The sequence below is a fragment of the Echinococcus granulosus genome (assembly GCF_000524195.1).
Source record: "Echinococcus granulosus chromosome Unknown EG_S00043, whole genome shotgun sequence".
NCBI lineage: Eukaryota > Metazoa > Platyhelminthes > Cestoda > Cyclophyllidea > Taeniidae > Echinococcus > Echinococcus granulosus.
The window spans coordinates 47,834-69,920 of NW_020170423.1; the positions used below are offsets into that span (position 1 = coordinate 47,834).

General features: G+C 42.0%; 3 protein-coding genes across 3 annotated transcripts in view; all 3 read right to left on the minus strand. All coding sequences in view use genetic code 11, as the record gives it.

Annotated features, from left to right (window-relative positions):
- Window positions 1-270: 270 nt before the first annotated feature.
- On the minus strand, window positions 271-5,271 carry EGR_05623 (sodium-dependent transporter; the record flags this gene model as incomplete). Its single annotated transcript, XM_024494872.1, has 11 exons — window positions 271-417; window positions 934-1,048; window positions 1,158-1,309; window positions 1,498-1,589; window positions 1,659-1,798; window positions 3,279-3,413; window positions 3,625-3,787; window positions 3,862-4,063; window positions 4,123-4,220; window positions 4,677-4,842; window positions 5,194-5,271. The coding sequence occupies 11 exons, from the start codon at window positions 5,269-5,271 to the stop codon at window positions 271-273; spliced, it is 1,488 nt and encodes a 495-aa protein (XP_024350669.1).
- Window positions 5,272-8,877: 3,606 nt separating this feature from the next.
- Window positions 8,878-13,229, minus strand: EGR_05624 (sodium-dependent transporter; the record flags this gene model as incomplete). Its single annotated transcript, XM_024494873.1, has 12 exons — window positions 8,878-9,084; window positions 9,619-9,706; window positions 9,802-9,953; window positions 10,027-10,118; window positions 10,201-10,340; window positions 11,040-11,174; window positions 11,250-11,412; window positions 11,488-11,689; window positions 11,769-11,883; window positions 12,031-12,214; window positions 12,776-12,929; window positions 13,188-13,229. 12 exons carry the CDS (start codon window positions 13,227-13,229, stop codon window positions 8,878-8,880), a joined length of 1,674 nt encoding a protein of 557 aa, XP_024350670.1.
- A 7,776-nt stretch (window positions 13,230-21,005) lies between these two features.
- The window catches only part of EGR_05625 (sodium-dependent transporter), a gene marked incomplete at both ends in the record, with an annotated part of 5,231 nt that continues 4,149 nt past the window's right edge, over window positions 21,006-22,087 (minus strand). Inside the window, 3 exons of the mRNA XM_024494874.1 lie at window positions 21,006-21,136; window positions 21,707-21,845; window positions 21,935-22,049. Of these exons, the coding sequence (XP_024350671.1) occupies window positions 21,006-21,136; window positions 21,707-21,845; window positions 21,935-22,049 (385 nt within the window). The remainder of the gene's footprint in view (window positions 21,137-21,706; window positions 21,846-21,934; window positions 22,050-22,087) is intronic.

The following is a 22,087-nucleotide window of genomic DNA, read 5'->3' on the forward strand; positions in this document are numbered from 1 at the left end:
TATTCAAGCACACTTGAATGATAAAATTTGCTGCACATAAGTCGACTTGCCATAATTCGCAAGCCAAAGTTTCTTGTCCTTTTTGCATGTTGAAAAGGTTAGAGATCACACCTTTTATTAAAATCTGTAATACTGAGCGTCAAGTGCACAAATACTAAGTAAAATTACGAATAAAGATGTGTGAAAAAGAGGAGTAGCAAGGCGTTAATTTTACAAAGCAGGAAATTGCATATCGTTTCAAGCAAATTTTCTCAATGACGATGCAATTTCTCAGGGCTCCTTGCAATCTTGAGATCGCGGAATATTCTCTGGATGATACGGATCGTAACCTGTGTCGGAAGATGAGTTCCGAACCGAAAGTTTGAAAATGCATATAAAAAGGTTGAACAGACCCAGGAAGAAGGTGAGAACTCCCCACTAAAAAAATTAAAAATCAGCAATTTCAGAAGGCTTTGGCCTGTTGGCAATTTTCAACAAAAGTAGATCTGAGGAAACGCTAACAAATTTTCAACCATCGTCACGTATATGTGACGCCATATTTTTCTTACTTAAGCCCATGCCTGATATGTAACTACCTTTTTAAAAGAATAAGGTTTAGATTGAAAGTAAAAGTACAAAATAACTGACTGTAAACATCAGTTTCCCTCTGAAATTTCGCTTGCGGACTCACTTGACAATGCATAAACAGACAACTACCATGAATTGGACAAAACTTGTATTATTTTATCAATCCTTGCTTTCTAACGCTGAAAAGCAAATATTTCTCGGCAACTAAATGCGTATTTACTGATTTACAACAAAGGACACGTTGAGTCGAAAAAGTAACTACAATGTTCCGTTAATCTATGAGCCTTAACCGAGTGAAAAACGGAATTCGAGCTCGTATTTAAAGAGCGGTTGTGATTGTGTAGTCAGTGAAACAAAAGCTCTTACTTCGAGGAGGATGACTGCTAAAGACTCCGCCTTCAACAGGTACCATTTTGTGCAGGCAATATTTTGATATACCCACCAGGCAATAAGACTGAGCCCTTCAAATGGAACGATACCTCTAGAAATTAACAAGCATTTTAAATAAAATAATGAGGAAAACGCTATTAATGCTAACAATACACGCTCGAAAGTGCATTATTTGGACTAAGATGAGGTCGTCCCCTTACGCAATTATAAAGATCCAAACGAATGGAAGCCGCCAGTCGTTAATAGCGAAATCGTTGACGATGACGTGAAGATATCGTACGGGATTGTACCAAACGACTAATGCACAGTAGCACAGCCCTGAGATTATAAGTCCGAAACCCCAGACAAAGTCCTAGGCAGAAATTGAGTCTTCTCGCATTTGCTGGGATTATGCCATTAATTAATGTAACAAAAAGCTCTTTTGTCAAGAGGATAAATGATGGATGTGAAATGGGTGCCCATTACGCCAACTTTATCACTACGGCGTTGTACTCAGACTCAAGAACAAGATGCATTTCCTTAAGACCATGGACTGCTTACTTGATTGGATAAAATATCAACACTGACAGCAGAGGGAACACCCACTATGAACGATAGGATTAGTGATGCCACAGTCGCCCAAATTCGCTTAACTAAAAAGAATAAGTAAGTGCCACACTCATTAAAAGCTTCTCTTGCCTCGCAAATGTAATTTTGCTTACCACCAAAATCTTGAATGGTTCGCGCAGTAAGTTCAATGGAGGCGATCATCGAACTGATGCCAGCAAAAGATAGACAGAGAAAGAACATTCCGCAGAGGATTCTCCCCATTATTCCCAGTTTCGACATAAGCACAGGAATCCTGATTGATCAAGAGAAGACATAAGAACCATTACTGATACCGTAAAATAGCATATTAAGCCACTTGAAATTTTTAATTCATTTATATTGCATGAGGGAGTTCAACAACCTCAGCTGAAAATATTTCAATAAGTTAATAATTTTCTTATGAAATATGATGGTGAGTAATCCAATGCATTTTACTACTTGATAAGTTGCCGATCTTAGTTTATTTGTTTAATTTTACTCAAGGTGACGTGTTGTAACTTTAAGGCATTTGATTGCTCAAATCCGTCGTAAAGTGGAGACATGTATCAGTCTCGATCCTGTCGTCGCCTATTTACCTCTTTTTTTGCAACTCGTCATAAAATGTCATTGAAACAAAGCGGAGGTGATTCAAGCCTCTCGGTCGCACTAGCCAAGTTTGACTCGGTTTAAAAGCCAAAAAAGTGTTTTTTCCCCTCGCTTTTTGTGGAGCATTTGGAAACGATGTGTAGGTAGAACGCACCGTTTGAGAACGATATAAACAAATAGACTCGAACATAGATGCGTTACCCTTTATTCTTCCAATACTTTCTCTTAATTAAATGTATTCAAGTTTGATATGTCAAGGGCTACCTCTCATAAAATTTAATGCTACTTTGATAAAAACGCTCCATCTAAGCCCATACTGGCTGGGAGAGAAGCCTAATGGTAAAAGCTGCCAGACAAATGGGTTCCATCTGCGTGCATTAACAGATGATAATAAGTTTCACAGGCCATCAATTTGCTGTCCTTTTAATCGTTTGCCCACTGACTCACCTACTTACATATTGACTGATTTATGAAGAGAGATGGATTTTCTGATTATGTATTCCATGGCTTAGTAGTAAAACAACTCACTCACTACCCATTCCACATCTCTACGATGCTTTGCGTGCGAGCAGGTAGACTGTAGAGGCTAAAGTTTGCTAATTATGGCTATAAATCTACTTACTTGATAATACCTAAAACACATCGGGGCTATGAACATTAATTTTTTGAGGAACAGTTAGGACAGGTCAATTACTCGGATGATAATCTTCTTATTCTTACAAGAAAATCCGGCGCAAGATCCCATACCGTAGTCATAGGAGGGCATTATATTGTAGCTTAGGGTAGGAAGGAAGGAGGGAAGAAAGGAAGGGTGTGCTAACCCAACTCAATCTTGATTCTCCTTATGTCCTTTATTTACATTTCTCAAGGTGATAGCTATTACCTTTTCTTAGCATTTATATTGCATATTCACTCGCCAGATAGTCAGTAAGGGAAGGAAAATAATGCCAAGAAATGAAAGGAGGTGGCCAATGCTAGGGTCTTCGCGTCTGGAGACAAGATGGGTTTCATCTAGGTGATGAGGTGTTATTCTACCCATTCGTAAGAGAAACCTAGCCAGGAGCAAACAACTTTCACAACACGAGTAGGAAGTTTCACAAAATCAACCGGACAGCCGCAAACTGGGTCTTGATGAAACCATCACTTACCAAGTGAATGTTAGACCCGTGCTTCCTGGACCACTCTCCTTCATTATGGAAACAATTTGCGGTATCGTGAGGGTCGGTGACGTCTGAATCAGTGTGGAGAACACTGTCGCAAATATGGTCAGTCCACAAGTCAAACTAAAAAAAACACGCAACTTTTGGTTCTGCCTTTCCACTGACCCCAAATGTTTATTCCTTAAAGCAAAGACTTTAAAGATAGGTAGTGAGATGATAAGAACCGAGAGAATAAGAATTCAAGGAGACCAACGCATGTCAAATTATTTCATAAAAGTCAGCTGAATGAATCCGTCTTATTCGTTGGTGAAGCATAGAAAAGCACGCATTATACCTCACAAGGTTGTTGAAAATCGGCAACAGAATGCCATAACGAACAGCTCCAGTTTTTCTGCTAAAGTAGGCAGCGTAGGCTGAAAAGACACCCATCCCAGCCGCCGTGTCAAAAGCATTTTGACAAGCTGCCTCAACGTAAATTTTGGGATCAAGAAGAGTTGCTAAAGTGGAAAAGAACGACTGCGACATGAAATATTAGGATACATGGGCCATCAGGGAGATGTGTAATGCTTACACCAATCCGCGGTAAACATGAACTTGATTCCAACGTTTGCATATTCTCGAGAAAGCGACCAGTAGAACACGATAATGACAATTACCAATTGAATCGGTACAAGACAGCTGTTGACAAATTCGATTCCTTTGACTCCCTTAAAGACAGTGATGCCGCAAATTACGAGACAGAGTGTATGGTTGACCAAAGGCCAGGAGGTCCTCTGTAAAACAAGTAGTTGATTTACGAGGTAAAAACAAATGTTAAAGACATCTTGCTCACGGTAAAATTGTCAAATATTTCACGACTTTCTGGCTCGGTGAGCGGGAGCTCAGCCCGCGTACAAGACACGTAGAAGTAGTAGAAACACCATCCCACAACTACGGAAAAGTAGGCACTACAGAAAAGTGGTTTACGTTTCATTACTTTACAAATAAGAATGCCAACCTTATCAAAAATGCAATCGCCGTAACCCACGATCCAACCCAGAAAAAATTTTTTCCGAGGAATTTATAGAATGCCACAACAGGAGAGCCGCGAGTAAAACGACCAAGTGTGTACTCCGTTATAATCAGCGGAATGGACCAGGTGAATAGGAATACGATCCATACCAGGATAAACGTTAGACAGCCTGAAATTACAAACTTTTAAATTAGTTGTTTTAACATGGATGACTGTAAATAGAACTCAGTAGTGCAGTACGTACGTGTAGGTATTTATGGGAAAGAACCCCGATAATAACAAGTGTCCAAATTATAGTGTTTAATGAACGACAATCATAAAAGCTAATTCATGAATTTGAAGAGGAAGGTAAAAATTTTGATTTCATGACAGACCTTTATCGGAACTGGCCACTGCAATTATTCGAGGAAATCGCCATATATTTCCGGTTCCCAATACGCAACCAAGACAAGAAAAAATGAGTCCGAGTGAATAAGTGAAACTCGTCCGCATGTCAAGTTGAACAGAGCTTTGAAAGTCGCTAGAGCTTTTTAAAGAGTCCTTAAGAGCAGATCAAAAAACGAGTTCACATTAGATAAAAAGATGAAGCAATTTAAAATATTTGATGCGCGAAATTGATCATATTAAAGATTTGGAGAACATTATTTAAAATATACTGGCTGGGATCCTACCGTTAAGAATCCACTACCTTTAAGATGGAAGTCTGAATAATATTTCAGCCCATGACGCAAGTTAGGCGCTGCTATACTCTCTTTGTAATTTTTTTAGTTTGCAAACAAACTTGCGAGTATAATGGCTAATTGTAAGAGTTCTACAATTTTATATTCGTATGGACTTAAAAAAATGATCAATTTGCACAGAAACATAACCAAAGGATCATAATTTGCTTACCTTTGAGTCGTCCGTGTCGGCTTCGCTATATCGAAGCACCTCACAATCACGAGAGTCTAATCCGTTTATTTGGGCCATTGTTATAAGAAATCGATGTGACTTAGTTAATAACAATGTGACAAGATGCAGAAGGTATCGTGGTCGCCAAAATGCAAATACTAGGGGATACTACTCAATTTTAAGTCGCGGCTGACATCCCATTGGTAAAATTGACAGGGTCGTAATTACCCATTGATTCGTTAAAAAAATTAATAAAAATTAGACCAGAATTTATTTGGACATGGATGACTCTTACAAAATGCCATTTAATCATTAGAATTCTTAAGCGCAAGGAGCCTGTAGTTCTAAATTAAAGGTTGTTTGTCTTCAAGGGATGATGTAAATGTAACGTGTTGTCCTAACGCATATTTACCAAGTTGACGACATTCTCTACATGTTTCACCTTTTTAGTGTGGTTTTCCTGCATTGCTGCAACTGACACCGATTGCTGATTTCGGTATATTTAGAGAGATTGCACAAAACGTTCCCTCAGTGTATGTGGTGATTTGTTGCCGGTTTAATATGCACTTAATTGTACCATTGTTCTTTCGGTGTTTTTATTACTAAGTTCTCTTTATACTAGCACCTCTTAGCGTCTCTGTAAAGGGATTGGATGCCTGGATGCTTCTACAACACTTACATATTTAACTTAGCTTATCATAATTTGGTGTGAATAGGGGAAGTTCGGATGATGTATAAGAATATCTTTGTAATGAGGAACTTCTATGGCGTCATTATCGTCACTGAATACATAACGTAGTATGCCAGTGTGAGAGGATGACATCCTACCTGGGAGGACACTAAATTCCGGACATTAGGAGGAAACAGTCGTTTGGAATGTTGTAGTGACAGCAACGACTGGCATATGGCATAAAATACAACATGTGCTAAAAAGTAAAAAAGGATTTGCAAATGCTTAAATAATTAGGTCAGACTGGAACTTGGTCATTTGATTGCGTTTTAGCTTCCCGGGTCGACTCTGAACATGACGTCAGGCGAGAGTAGGGATCGGGAAGAGTGGAGAGCATGTTAGAAGACATACACACAAAATACGCACACCTTGCATTATAATGATCCCAACCATCCCATACCAAACACATCATAAAGTAGGACTAAGTCCTTCCTACTTACTTTGGTTAAAGGTGGGCCACAGAAATCTTACATGCGCTTATGGTGCTAATCTCAAACTACTTATCTGCTCGAAATGGGAACTGCTCTCACAGACCTATTGTGGTTATTCCTTTGAACAAGGTTAATTGAACCCTCATGATATCTTACCTGCTCACTTGCCTTCCAAACAAGCATTGGTTGTAGAGACAATTAACACATTTCCCTCAATGAACTTCCTTCTGACGCCCGGAAACTGCAACCAGGTCCCACCTCATGCTACCAATTCCGGTCGAAGATTAATGAAGGAGAATGCAGAATAGCCCTTTAAAAGACTTTTAAAAAATTGGAAGGAGAAGAGAGCTGCGGATTCGAACGACGGTTTCCTATTGGCGTATTTAACTATGCAGACTCGTCATTCTCTTAAGGTTCGGTAACTTTCTTGATGACATTGTCCACCCACGTAGACCTGTAGCCTCTTGGGTCTTTATTACATTACTAAAAGGCTCTTTTTAATATGATCGAGTGTAACATTGTCTTCAGAGCCTATTCGATGTGTTGCACCTTATAATTTTTTAAAAGAGGACTGTTGAAACTACTTATAAGGGAATTAAGTAGCGGAGTGGCGTAGCCTGTCCCAATTTAGACTGGGAGGGGAGTAGACACCTAAAACAAGGCCGAGACGGCTGCACGTAAATGGAGCACAAGCTACTATCACATCGTTTTACCACCCTTGCTTGGCTTCGTAGGTGAGGTTAAATGGTCAGTAATCAATGAATCTTAAAATCAAGTGATTCCATAAGTCAAGCATTTCTATTGAACTAAGCCATTTGTAGGTATGTTTATGATTGTCCTGTGGCACTTAAATTAAAGTTGGGTTTCGAGCAATGGACACAAAGAACGGCAAGTTTTGGAGCAACTGCCTTCACAGTCCCATCAACCGTGCGTTCTGCCAATTTGTAGTTTGAACCTATTTGGTCAAGCAATGCTACTTAACTCCCTCACCGATCAGGCTTGAGATGGGTGAAAGTAGAACAGATTTTCCAGAGTTTACTTTTGACTCCTAGCAAACGCTTGGGTAGGGTTTTCATGGATCGGCGGCTGGGTTGCCATCGTTTCGGTGCACATGAGCTATTTTACTCAAACGCTGCTTCATGTTTCTTCTACTTCTACGTCATTTACGTGTGGTCGGGGTTGCCTTTCACAGAGCCCAAAGGAAGTCGCATTACCTTTTCGCCTTTATTTCACTTTTTAAGGCATAGCTTAACAGCTTGATCTGCTCACGATAGAAATGCTCCTCACTGAAGTTGCTGTTCTAAGAGGAGTAAAGAACATCCAAACCCAACTTCCTACTGTTCGATGTCTCGATAATACACTGACATGAAAGCTAGCTTTACCACCGTATCCGACTAATGTGGCAACTCCGTTATGAATAAGGTTTACCGAGGAGGCTTGAGCACACTGTCGAATCTACTTTGAGACAACCTGTCAGGATGCCGACGATGGGGCGTGTCACGCCATGGTCCCTCCCGTATTCATCAACTTAACGGTGTGAGCCGCTTTTACCGTCACAGTTCGGGTTTGAGACCGTCTCCGTAACGATCTTTTTAATCCCTCTACAAACAGCTTGTATTTACAGTTATGGAATTCGTGTTTTATGGAAGGAGACTATTCCGAGTGGCAGGGGACTTACTCTAACTTGGAGCTCTTTCACTACCCTTTGGCATTTAATACCTAAACACGTGCTTCATTAGCGTGTTAAATCATGTAGCCTCTTGTAGGGTGCTAATTGCTTTATCTGTGTGTGCCTGATTATTCTTTAGGACTTCTTTACTTGCATGACGGCCTCACAACAATTATATTTTAGATTCATTCACTTGGCACAGCACAATACCTCTAAGAGGTACGCGAGAAAACTACCTTCTGAGGAAAAAGGCGGAACTAGGCTACCGGTGGGAAGAAAGTTCTCTTCCTCTTGGCCATGCACGATAACACAGCGACGCACCTATTGCCGCATATAGCACAGCTTCGTCAAGAGGAGGGAGAGAGTGAGTTATGGCGATACTGCCTCATCTCCATTGTCATCCTGGGTGAGTATCATCACAGCTTGGGGTTGGCATTAGACCATCACATAGTCGCATGGCATTTCGATAGTAAATTGGTGAGAGGTGTGACTTGGAAATAGGAGAAGGTGATGGGGCTAAAGCCTTCCTCTTCCAGCTTGTACCTCTCGTTGAAAAGGAATCCGGTTCTAGATTCTCAGGAAGGGTGTTTCAAAGACTATCTTTAAACCGCATGGTTTTTCCAGAAGTAGAATAAGGGTCATTCCTGATCAAAGCATTTTATTAATCTCTTGTGGTCAAAACTCATAAGTGAATAATTATGGCAAGACGAAGTGCTCAAATGTTGTTGAACCTGTGCATTTCCAACATGCCGATGAGCAAGTTTTTATGATCTCTAAAATACGGGTTACAAATAATGGGGAGTTGTGTCTGAGTTTACTTCTTGGAGCTTTCATTCCTCCTTTTCTCCTCTCTTTTAGAATGCTTCATTCTTTTCATAAGAACCTTCATCTCCATCTTCTACGTGTACGAAAGGAGGACTTTTCAACGAGCCACTTTGTGGGTAGATTTCCTCCAGATGGTAAGGATCGGAACCCTTGCAAGAGGAGTCCTTCAGCAGATTCCATTTGCAACAATACACAACGATATTCAGTCCACCGAGGAGAACAAACAGAATGAGCCACTAAAGAGAATTAAACAGCCGCTAAATGCTCCATCATGTCTAGGTGATAAAATGACCTTCATGTGACAAGACCGCATCACCAATCAGCGGCTCTTCAACTGGCATGTTAAAGCACCTCTTGTGACGTCTGCAAAGGCGTGTGCATTGTTTTAAAAAAATAGCAGTCCCGGAGCACTCATGTATTGCAAAGGAAGTGGTAGCACTGGGGTAACTTTAGACTGTTGATTTACTTTATGGCTTCTAAACGCCTTTTATTTGGTGAACGGTTTATTCTACATTTTGGTGGTGAGGCGGGAGTCATAACTCTTGAATCTTTTTATTTAAACATATATAAATGAAATTTTTAAAGAGATTTACTTTATGCAGAGAGTTGCCCTCCTAAATTTGGCCTTGAACAACAACCAAGCAATTACTACTGATAATGCTACTTAAATACTGGCTATAGCGCTGACCTCTAAGTTTTATGCTTTTAAACGGGATTAAGGAGTTAATTTGAGCACTTGCCTCAAGAATTGTTGTCATGAGTGATTGAACCTTGATTAAGTACCAGTCCTCAGCAAGGGCGATGTTTTGATAGGCCCACCAGCAAATTAGACCAACCGCTTCAAAGGGCACGATGCCTCTGGAAAGCGCAGAAAATTCCCGCTAATTATTTCATAGCTTGTCAAGTTAGAAACTGCAATCTGTTCCAGAAAGACACGTAAGACAAGAACTTACGCAATGAGGATAATCCAAATGAACGGCAGCTTCCAGTCCTTGAGACCGAAGTCGTTAATAATCACCCGTCGGTATTTGACGGGATTGTAGTGAATAACGAGAGCACAGTAGCAGATGCCCGATATCATAAGCGCAAATCCCCAAACAAAGTCCTGCATGGGGAGAGCATTAATGCCTTAAAGTGATGTAGGGACAGATGGGGAAGACGGTTTACCAAAAACTCACCTGATTCTGCAAAACGCCAATGCTAAGAGCCGAGGGGACCCCAACAAGGAAGCTAACTATGAGTGCAGCTGTCGTAGCATAAAGGCGTTTCACTAAAATCAGGAGGAATATCGGTCAGGATGGCAGACCCATTTTCACAAAAGCAGGAATTGTAATAGCAATAAAGGGTCCTACCCCCAAAATCTTGGATGGTGCGAGCAGTAAGCTCAATGTAGCCAATCATGGAGGTCACTCCAGCGAAGGAGAGACAGAGGAAAAAGAGGCCACAAAGAACACGACCCGCAATCCCCAGTTTTGACATGAGCACTGGAATCCTAAAAATTAGTGCGTGTGGAAGTTTTTAACTCACAACAGCCGGTTGTTAACGATTAGGTCTATTTTAACGGAAAAGAAATGTAGTTTGGGTTTGTCCTGCTAGGTGTATTGTGGAAGTATTTATCTTAACAAAGGAAACTTGACGCGAGGTCAGACTACTTAAAGGTATAATCTTTTGGGTGAGTAATGCCCTCATTTCCGAGTATTTGGAGCTAATGGTCAGTAGTGAATACTTGAGAGGAGGGCATGGTCGAGCTACGATGGGTTTGGTTAGGCGCAGTTAAGGCACAGAAGTGTGGACAGAACGAAGTGTCAAATAGTGGTACATACGCAGATGCCCTACCACCACGCACGCGCGCGAAGTTGCCCTGTCAACAGGCGAGGGGTGACAGCAGTCCTCTATTCAACGGGCGGGGGATGGATGGCGGAGAGAGAGAGAAATACATTCAAGTTTAACCACTTAAAAGGCATGAATGAAGGGCTCTGTGTGTGCGTGTGTTTGTATGTGTATGTGGGTCTGTGGGTGCCGTAGCCATCAATCACCTGACCATGGCGTTCTCTGTGTTTCTTCCGAGTGGTCTATGCTCTCTACTCGGTGATGTGAGGTGCCTGCATCACTGGAAGTGGCGCTAACCATGTGTGTTCACCGACTCTCTCCCTCGACCCACCCAATGTTGAAAAAAGAGTGGAGTGCTTACCAAGTGAATGTAAGACCTGTACTACCTGGACCACTCTCCTTCATGATTGTGACAATCTGGGGAATTGTCAGAGTGGGCTGTGTTTGAATGAGCGTGGAGAAGACTGTGGAAAAGATCATCAAGCCACAGACCAGGCTAAAAGTGGGAAATGAGCCGAGTGAGTGGTGAAGAGGATGAGATCTGCCTATCCGATAGAGGCAAACAACCCACCTAACGAGATTGTTCACCACTGGAAGGAGGGTGCCAAATCGCACAGCCCCAGTTTTGCGTGTAAAGTAGGCAGCGTAGGCTGAGAACAGACCCATTCCAGCCGCTGTGTCAAACGCGTTCTGACACGCTGCCTCGACATAGACCTGTGGGTTGGCGAACATAGCTGAAAAGGGGAGAATAGAATGTTTCCTCGTCCAAGTAAACCTTGGTGGTCACTACGACAGCCCCAACGACTTACACCAATCAGGTGTGAACATAAATTTTATGCCCACATCGGCATACTCGCGAAACAAGGACCAGTAGAAAGTGGAGGTGACGATGATGAGTTGAATCGGAACCATGAAGCTGTTGGCTAATTCGATTCCCTTCACACCCTTAAAGACGGCAATTCCACAGATGAGTAAATCGAGGGTATGCAGTCCAAGTGGCCAGTAGGTACCCTAAAGAGTGGTGTAATCCGTTGATGTGGATGCTACGCCTAGCTGAGTTGTTCTACGGATTGCAAGAAAGCGTACTCACAATGAAATCCTCGAAGATTTGTTTGCTCTCCGGTTCTGTGGAGGGCAGTTCTCGCCATGCACAAGCGACGTAAAAGTAGTAGAAACACCATCCAACCACAACTGAGAAGTAGGCACTGAAATAGTCAGGCCTAGCGCATTAATGTTTATCCATTATCCTTTACTCATATTTCACGATGGCTTGCCTCCATGTTGACTTATTACTTCTAAGTAGTATTTACAACTCCTTACGATTATTCTCTCAATTTCACTCTTGTTTGTACCTGATTAAAAAGGAAATAGCTGTAACCCAACCACCGATCCACAGACACTTTGATCCAAGAAATTTTTGAAAGGCAATTACTGGAGAGCTTCGGGTGAATCGACCAATCGTGTACTCAGTGATGATCAGTGGGACGGACCAGGCGAAGAGGAAGAAGAGCCACGCCAAGATGAAGCAGAGACTTCCTACAATTTTAGGAGAATAAACAAGTGTTTTTCCCAAATTTTATTTTTAGTTCTTTAACCTCCACACCAGAAATTTGTCCAATAGGAAGGTCTGTTTATTGATGAGAGAGGGCTTTAGGGGAAAACACCATCCCATTTAAATTATCATTTAGTTTGGCCTGGAATTCCGTGCGATTGTAGATGCAAAGGAGTTACAGTAGGCAAAATAACAGTTTTGTTTATATGAAGAGGAAAAACGGACAATAACTTTGAATGAAACATCACGCCTGTCCAAAATAAAAGTCTACCGCAAACTAACTCAAGCATCTGGCTCTATGGTTAAGCTGACGCCCTTCGTCTAGAAGAAGAAGTTGCGCTGTGTTTTAACTTTTATAATAGCATTGAGGAATTGAACGATAGATGGATGGACGGGTGGATGAATTAATGAATGGATACGGGAAGGGTACGGGATGAATGAATAAATTAATAATGACGTCTCTACGGTTATCCAAATTATGAGAAACATATGTTTTATTCAATAAAATTTTAAAATAATTCTTGAAGACTTGCCCTTGTCAGAACTGGCTGTGGCAACAATTCGAGGGAATCGCCAAATGTTTCCCGTGCCGAGGACACAACCCAAGCAGGAGGCGATGAGACCGAAGGAATAGGAGAACTTTTTTTCCTCGTCTTCATCAGACTCAAGCCAATCGATTGAGCTGTCACTTTCAGTAGCCTTAATTTGATATGATAATTACATTTGTTTTAATCGGTGGTCATTTAAAACGTCAGCGAATTTAAAATGAGCCATTATTCTCTGTCAACAACAAAACTGGAGTTTAAGACGACGACAAGATAGAGTTACCAAGGTTAATTAACCGATATGAGGATTTATTTTCCACGTGTCAAGAATAAAAGCAGTGCTACCTTAGTAGTAAGCTCCTTCCTGTTACCCCGTGTTCACTGACAGTAGCTGCGATCAAGTTATACTTACAGGAGTGGATGTCCTTTCCGAGGAGTTGCTCGCCTTAGCCATCGCTGAAAAAGTAATGTAGATGTAGATGTAGTGCAGAAAGAACTTAAAAATTGATTCAACTAACCCTACAGATTTGATTCGAGAGTCGTTGGCGCGGTATCCAAATTCTCCTACTCTGATTGGTCGGAGGGAATCGTGGAGAACACGAGGCTTTAGCTGTTAGCTAGTCATTGCTAAGGTTTGAAAACCTGCATCCCTAATTGGGTACGATATTTAGTAACCTCAGTAATGCGGTATTTTTTACCTATTTTAAAAAGAGCAACCATCGGATTTGGAAATGAAGGACTCTTCTGTGGAACCAAATTTTTGGCACTGTGCCAGCAGGATGTTGTTCCTCCTCCAAGTAATTTGACACTTTCTTGCCACGTAAGATACAAAAAGCAATTGTTATAATGCTACCACCTGGAGCCCCAAAATGCCTTCTTCACGAAATAAGTAATGCATACCCGCCATGATATCTATGTTAGACCAACTTGTAAGTAGTAAGTTCGGAGTTTCGCAAGAACGTGTAAAATGTGAGTAAGTATGAAATTAACAAGTCGTGATGGGCAATTTCTTTTTCAAAGAGCAAACATTTACACACAACTTGAAGTCGAGTGAGTGTAGCTGGCAGAATTACCTTCTCATATGGTGGTAAGTAGGCAAAGTGAAACAGTAGATTAGCAAGCAGATCCGCCACACCAGATGGATGAAATATCACAACTTCAATTTCGCCATCCTTTTTTCTGTCTCACGAAGAGGTGGATTTTTTCTACCTCGCCGTGAATACCACTGTTCATAATTATCTGGTCAGATGAATTAATTTGATGAATGCACCTTGAAAATTGGTGTTAACTTGTCATGTCGGTTTACCGCAGCAGAGGAGGCAGGATTAGCCAGGGGAACCAACGCTTTATGGATTTGGCGGACTTTGACTGCTCCTTTGGTGTGTAATAGCTGGAAGAGACTCTTCAGTGTGATCTCACTCTTTCCCAGAAGAAGTCGTCAGCCTTGACAACTCCATTTTTTTCACTCGTTGGTACTAGTAGGCTGCTATCTTGCACTCATCTGGATGTGGAACACTCTCACACACCATTTCGTCTCTCACGTCGGTGATTTGTCATTCAAACTTGTTTTCCGTGGCTGATGCGGCGGATGTGAGAAAAGGGTTGGGGGAGGCGGTCTCTTTGTTCTACTGTGTAGAAGCCATGTTTGCATGCGCAAGTCTAGAAAAAGTGTGAGCTATTCAAGTCTGCAGCACAGTCGTATGGATGAAGTGTATGCCTCAAAAGCCTCAAGTATTCTCTGGAAACGCGGTAGGCCAAATCGGTGAACCATTATACAAAAGGGCTGAGAGACAGGGAAGTGTAACTTGCGGCTGCCGTCGATGCCGCGCAGTTGTCAAATGTACGCGGTGACAGCTAAGCTATTCATCTACGTAGTCAGCATGGCCACTGGGGGTAGTATGAACACCCAAAGAAGGAGCATTCAACAGCGGAGGGATGGGGTGGACAGCTGAATGATGGAAAGTCTAATTTAGCACTGAGGTGCTCCGCAGGACGGGATTTATCTCACTTCTCCATGTCAAATGTAGTGGATCAGTGGTTCGTCTTTCCGCATTACCTCCAAACCAAAGTAAATATAAGTCCTTAGCCAAGAAAATGAGCTCTACACAATTCATTCATCAACTTTATTCTTAATAATATTGCTGCAACGACTTGAGTGCTTTCGTTCGCGTCCTTGACCTTGTGCTCCACATTCCTCAAAGTTGTGAAGATGCGGAGGCTACTTCGCGGTCCTTTTTGAGTGGTAATTGGTAGATTTGTACCCACCGTGGGATAGTCTGGTTACTGTTCCTCAACAGGGAAGACGATAGTGATGATACGTTTTTGGAGCAATGTGCGATGCCGAGGAAAGCGCAAGCACATCACGGCGATTGGAGGCTTAACAAGATACTTGACTGCTACAGACATTTCCGTGGCAGACCTACGTTCGTTTGGTAACAATCTCAGCCGCAGTGACTCCCAAAGGTATTCGGTTAACACGCGGAACGTCTAATTACCACATAACCTGTTAAGGAAGTGCAAAAGGAACAAACCTTTTGCAGGAGGGCTGGATACAACACAACTATAGGTGAGCAGTTTGCATCTTTCTGTACAGAAAAGATGAATACCGCTGTACTCATCATCACGGAATGACACAATAACAATGAAACAATGGTTTAACCTCCCATCTGATCACATCTACCTTCCGTGGATTATATTCCACTCACTGTTGCCTAGCATTACTAAGAGGTGCAAGACAAGTTGAAACAAGTAAATGAGAAGCCAAACCTATACTAAGTTCTATACCTTGCCGGCTCTTTAGCTCTCGAAAATATCATTCATGACGTTGAGGATGTGTCGGCTATTTTAACGGTTCGCTAACCCTTTTGCAAAATTTGAATGTGGTCCCACCCAGGCAGCCATATCCTCCGTAAAGCAAAGAGGAGTTGAGGGTGCCAAAGCAAGTAGTACCCTAGTTGTCGGACATATCAGACTTGATAAATCATTGACTAGTAGCTATAGCTGGTCTGCACGGCACTGAGATCCATGGTCAGGCATAGATCGGGATGTAATTAATGAACCAATCAATCTCGCTCATCCCGAGCACTCTAATTGGCTACCTTGGCTGAGGATGCAGCCAATGAGCACGTGAGTTTGTGTAGCAGCTACCCAAGCCTCCGGTCCGCTTCCGTGCGCCCCAAAACAGACTCACACATTCAATAAGGTAATCAGGGAGAGCTGCGGCACCACGATGGCGAATGTGAAAAGCGAGACTGGTCCAAATAAACAGAAATTCTGATTTTGATGAAGAAACACGCCATAGAAGGAAGGCGTCTACCGTGTGCGGTTAACCATGCGACAAGTAACAGCAGGAGGTTCAACTTCTCATTCAGTGATAATGAAGAGTGAGCAGACTATCACGATTTAAAAAGTGCGTCGTTGAGCTGTCTACATCATTGTAATGAGGATGTGTGAATAGAGTGAAAAAAGGTGCCTCCTGCACACATCAGAGTGAGAAGTGGCAATGATGAATAGGTACTGAATGCGAGTTCTGTAGTATGTAGTTTAACAAAAGATTGTTTTCAGACAAATTTCTCTCCGAATACTGACTACTAGTTAAAAACCCGTCGCTACAAAACGCAAACCCGCCCTGAACTGTGTAAATTCAATGAACCTCCTTAAGGAATATGACTCTGGGGATCTCAAAATTGACGAGCTGCATTACGGACGTTGGGGACAATTTTCTTCTTACCTCCATAGATTGTCTCCGTGCGACCTCCATTTCTGTTTTATCAAGAACCCCAACCACTTGGTGATTGTTGGTGCTAGAATCAGGTAGGAAAGCCATGCAATGAGATCCCACTTTCTTATTTTTAACTTCCATCTTCGTAAATTCTCTACTCCTCAATATTTTGATGTGAAATTACCTCTGTTAACTTAACTGCCGCCTCTGTTCCACCGGACATCACGCCCTTTTATGACTACAGAGCGGAATCAGGTACAGCAATTCAACACTCGCATGTTTGACTTTAGTTAGGATGTGTGTATCCCCCCAAAAGGGTTAAACGCTTTGCATCTTAGCATATTTGACATGGGAAATGTAGTCAGAATTTCGTCGCATCGTTGACTCATGCTGTGGTAAATAATGGAAAATTTTTAGAGAAAAAAGCGGGTTAATGGTACCGCAAATTACAAAAACGGACCCTCAAAAATATGCAATCGCTAACCAAGACTAGTACAAAATTAACATACATTAATTCACAAAGTGGCCCGATTTAACTACACATACTACTGAAATGGCAATTGCCAACTATAAGTAGCGTGGACCAAGTCACTTTAAGAATACCAAAATCTTTTAATTAAATAATGAGGAAATGGACTCAAAAATATATCACATTTTCCCCCATCTGACTACATAAAAAGTTCGACTTCTCTCCCATTAAATAGCCCAATTTGTCGCTGTTACAAGGAGTAGATGCTTTTTACGGTAGTAAATTGTCTTTCAACTTAATTATGAATGACTTCGGAACTTTCGGTAATTAATAAGAGGTAGAAAACGTCCGTGATACGAGAATTGATTGGACATTTCAAATGGTCAATGAAATGGGGCCCTTTCTTAGACCACGTCCTAGGTATCAGTCTCTAAAGGATCTCTTTGTACTGGAAGATGATATTAAATACACAGACTCTTCAGTCCTTGTGATTTGTGCCTTTGTCTTGCCGGCATAGTGTTCTGGCCATGCTGATAGCCTCTCTCACAGAAGGATGACATCTACTGTGAATGCTTGGATCGGTGGAGATGCACAATGGAAGAGTTATCAAGGCAACGTCCATTTCAGATGGTTACCCCAATCTCGTGTCCTACAAGAAGACAATTGGAAAATGAATTGATATTGCAAATAAACAATGTGAAACTGCCATCTATACAAAAACTTACGAAATTATGCAAATGAGTGACATCTCCCTCTCGACACAGTACCTGAATGGGATCCAGACGGTACAACTTAGTGTGACTTCAGAGAAGGCTTGAGATGCTGCAGAATCCGTAATTCGCATGTTGCACGAGAGGAGGCTTTCATGACGACTGTGTAATCGTCTTTATCTTAAAGTGACAATGATCCTACTCAACTGCAAGCGTACTTTGTTTAGCAGAGGGAAAAGTTCCATTACATACTCACGGCGAAAGCAGGCAACATAAAAAAGAATGATAGGTGAGAAGATAAGAATTCAGCTAAAGGTAGGCAGTGGGTTTTTCTACAACAATTGCTGCTTGCGTCACAAATACGTGACGCGTGTTCTTTATCAGCTAAATAATAGCGCAAACACATCGATTAATGAGCTCTGCGATAAAACAAAGGGCAGAGACTAGAACTTTTAAAGAAACTGGTATTTTTAAGTACATAGGTACTGGAACGATTAAACATCCGGGCTGTGGTTACGCTGGTAACAAAAGCGATCCCTGAGACGTGTAAGCGCAAACCTTGAAGCTGTTTAACTATAGAGATGGAAAGATTATGCAGTCTACAAAATCTGGAGTCATAACTTGGAATCCGAAATTGAGTGGCAATCCTTACAAAACCACCTACTCTCCGGAAATCTTCTATTCGCTCTTATCTTAGACTAAAGGCGCCCATATTCAAGGCATGAAACAAAGAAAACTTGCCCCACTAAAGGCAGTTTAATGCGCCTTACTTCATTACTTATCGAAACCTACAATCAGCTCTAGAAAATGTTCCGTTTTTGGCAAAGAACGAGAGAGAGAGAGAGAGAGAGAGAGAGAGAGAGAGAGAGAGAGAGAGAGAGAGAGAGAGAGAGAGAGAGAGAGATGACTTCCGGAACGTTCAAACGAATCTCCTTCACGTTTCAATCATAGCATCGTACCACCAGCTGGGTGTTAATGTCTAAGCAGGCGAGCAGTGTAGCCTGTATCAAATGCAATTTACCCCAAGAAAAATGAAGTAAATGTGAAAATTTTTCCCCCTACCTTGTATCACGTGTGCCTTGTCATGTGCACCAGGCGATAAATTCACCGAGACAGGAGTCGGCAAGGTTCAAGATTTATGATCGTGTCTACGACTTGTTTTATGGTATCACGATGATTGTAAAACAGGTGACCTACTTGATTGATTCTCCGGATCTTGCATTAATCAAGCCAAGAGAATGACCACGGGTGGAAGGCTGAAGAAAGCATATGGGGAAGGTGTGCGATGTTAGTCTTCCCCAAAAGCTATATTTTCCTTGCTTCTGATCATCATAACAAAGTAGTAGAATTTTGATCCACCGGCTGTCATTTTAATGTTCCCATAATTAAGCTTATACGTTCCATGAAGCTACAAGGTCACTCCATAGTTTGAATGGTACCGTATCCCAAGCCAGGAAAATACTAGCTCTAATGATCTCAACGTCTCACTGAGGATCCACTGATGTGTTTTACTAAAAAATATGTCTACGATTCCAAAAATTGTTATCATTTGGAGTTTTTGGAGCTTCTTTCTCCCACGTCTATCGCCTGAACGCCCTTGAAGGTTGTTCACTTGCTACCTCCCTCCTGATTGGCTAATGTCACCTACAGTGAGCCAATGCTCTTTCGGGCCAAGGTCTATCAAGTGCAATCAATAGGTGAAATAGACACCGGTTGGAGATTTTGACAGCCACCTACGCTCTAGAGTGACCATCGTGTCGTCCTGTAACCACATTCCGTATCGCCTTGCTTGCTTGTATTCATTGGCAAGTAGGGACATCTGTGTCGCCATTCTTATCTCTGGTTAGGGGATCGAAGGAATCCAGGACCACAATCGTAAATGCCAATTTATAATTGTTTGTAGCTGCGCTTTTCGTTATTAGCACTGTTATCCTCAATTACTTATTTTTAACTAAAATGTATCCTTAAATCTGCGCCCTTTAATGCATTTGTACAAAAATATCATGTTTTTTGTGGCGATGAAAACAAAGGAGAATTTCGACAGTTTGCCTGTGAAGCTTCGATGGTTTATTTAACTCTACGTTTGGCTACGTGGACATTTAACTCTCCATAAATTGTACTTTCGTCCTTCTGCATGGCAGCACTATATCTTCCGCCTCACCACTGTGACTTCTTACGACTTCAGGGAGGGTGTGAGAAGCCATATTAGGGACAGTGGAAAGCGAACCCGGTCCCAAAAGACAACTACCCTGATTTCCATCACTGAGTGGTAAAACTTGACGTGACAGAAGAAGCGCATATGCTGCGGACTCATTCAAAGCGACGCCTACCTTTGGCAGCCGCCCCAGTCCGTGTTCTGTGGAAAACTACTAACAACTGAATAGACACTGACCGTAAATAATCTGGAAAAGTTCAGTACAGGGCTGTCTACGCGATACCTCCTCCAACTATCTGCCAGCTAGTTGGAATCTCAATAGATAAATGGCTGGGCAGCACTCGAATGAGAACAAAGTTATAAGGGGGAACAGACGTTAAGCCTTATCCGCATGGAGCTATGCTAGATCCCGACCTTTGTTACATAAATTTGTTTTTAGGTCAATTTTCTTACGAATAGCGATGGACACGTGAGATGGCCAGCACATCCCCTCTTCCCTCAATACAGGTCCCGATTGGGACGAAATATCAGATCCTGTGGAATCGCCAAGAGGAGTTGGTGACGTTGTGATCGAATATTTTCTAAGCAGTACGCAACTTCGATGACTGACGGGGTTGGTTCGTGAGCGATTCTCCTTAGAGCGGCGCAGGGCATGACACTCCGAAGAATAGGGAAACTATGTCATGCTTTAATTGCTTGTTTGGCATCGCGTTTGATTACGCAGGCACATAAATCGCTGCAGATTTTCCTTCCGCTCGGTGACATGCCCTCCGCACCAGACAAGTAGACTTCGATCTTCTATGCGTCAACAAAACATTTTCTGCTGTACTACTACAAGGTCTTTCGACTTCGAGAGTGCGTGGGAGTTCTAAATCAACCACCTTTAACACTTGTAGATGCAAATCCTTCAAAGCGATTCCTTAGATTCGCTCTTTCAAATTTTACTTTCCCTCCATAGCCTCTGAAGGCTACAAAGGGATAAAATAACTAGTCGGATTCCTATTGGGCCAGATTGATTTGATCTTGACCTTTGGCAGAATACATGCCCCTGGCTGTTGGAATTTGAAGTTGACGGATATTTTGTCGGGGAATTATCCTCTGCACACGCTACTGAATTAAGTAGTATATACCTGTGATTGCAAAACACGAGCCTATGGATTTTGAAATCAGTTTGTTTACTTTAAATTGCTGTATTTGTAGATGTTGACGAGACTTTGGGTAGTATCTCCACGCCGTGGCATGGCCTCTAAGCCAGACGAGTGGACAGTATTGTGCCTTCTTTCGCCTTCGGGCAAGTCATGGGGCGCTACAATAGATCAAGATCAGGAAATAGGTCCACATCATGATCGACGCGTTCCCCACCAACGTAGCATTTATATCACACTCCAAAATTTCTGGCCTAAACTCACAAATTGCAGATATGTGACATATCTACTTGTGAGGAAAGGAGATATGGTGGGAACGACAAGTCTGCGGAGGTCAAATTGCCTCTAAAGTTCCGTCAGCAAGTGTTTCAAACCAACTTCAGCTTCCGTATATTAAAAAGATTTGCCGGTAAAACCATCTAATGACGTTGATATTTATCTAGCAAACAAAATCTCCTACATTAAATCAGAATGTGCATATTTCACCGTTCAAAGGGTTAGAAAAAAAAGGGTCTTGGGTGATAACCTAGCATAGCATGCTTCCAGACCCACAGTAGCAAGTGGATGAGTCTTCACTACAAATAAATGTATCTAAGTGTTTTGCTTGAGCAAACTGCTTTACTATTTAAAAGAGGGAAGCGCATGAAGCGACTGATACTAAGGTTGTGATTTTCCACATTCGGAGTCATCACAGAGGCGGTCATGTGAATATATGGGCACCTCCACCGTACTGTGGCATTGTGTAGGTAAAGGAATAGTCTCTGGATGGTAGGGGTCGTAGCCCACGCTGGCGGAGGCTTTTAGAACTGGCACTTTGAAGATGGTGACCATGAGATTGACTGTACCAACTAGAAACGCCAAGATAGCCCACTAAAATGGGGGGGAAAAGAGGAAAGTGAACTCTATACTCGATATTTTCGGTACCATTTAGCAAATAGGAAAGGAGTATGGATACTTACCTCAAGGAAGGTGATCGCCAGGGACTCAGCATGAATGATGTACCACTCTGTGAAGGCAATGTTTTGATATGCCCACCAGGCGATAAGTCCAATTGCTTCTACTGGAACCACGCCGCTGAAAGTCAAGACGTGAAACCCAGGAGCCCCATTCGC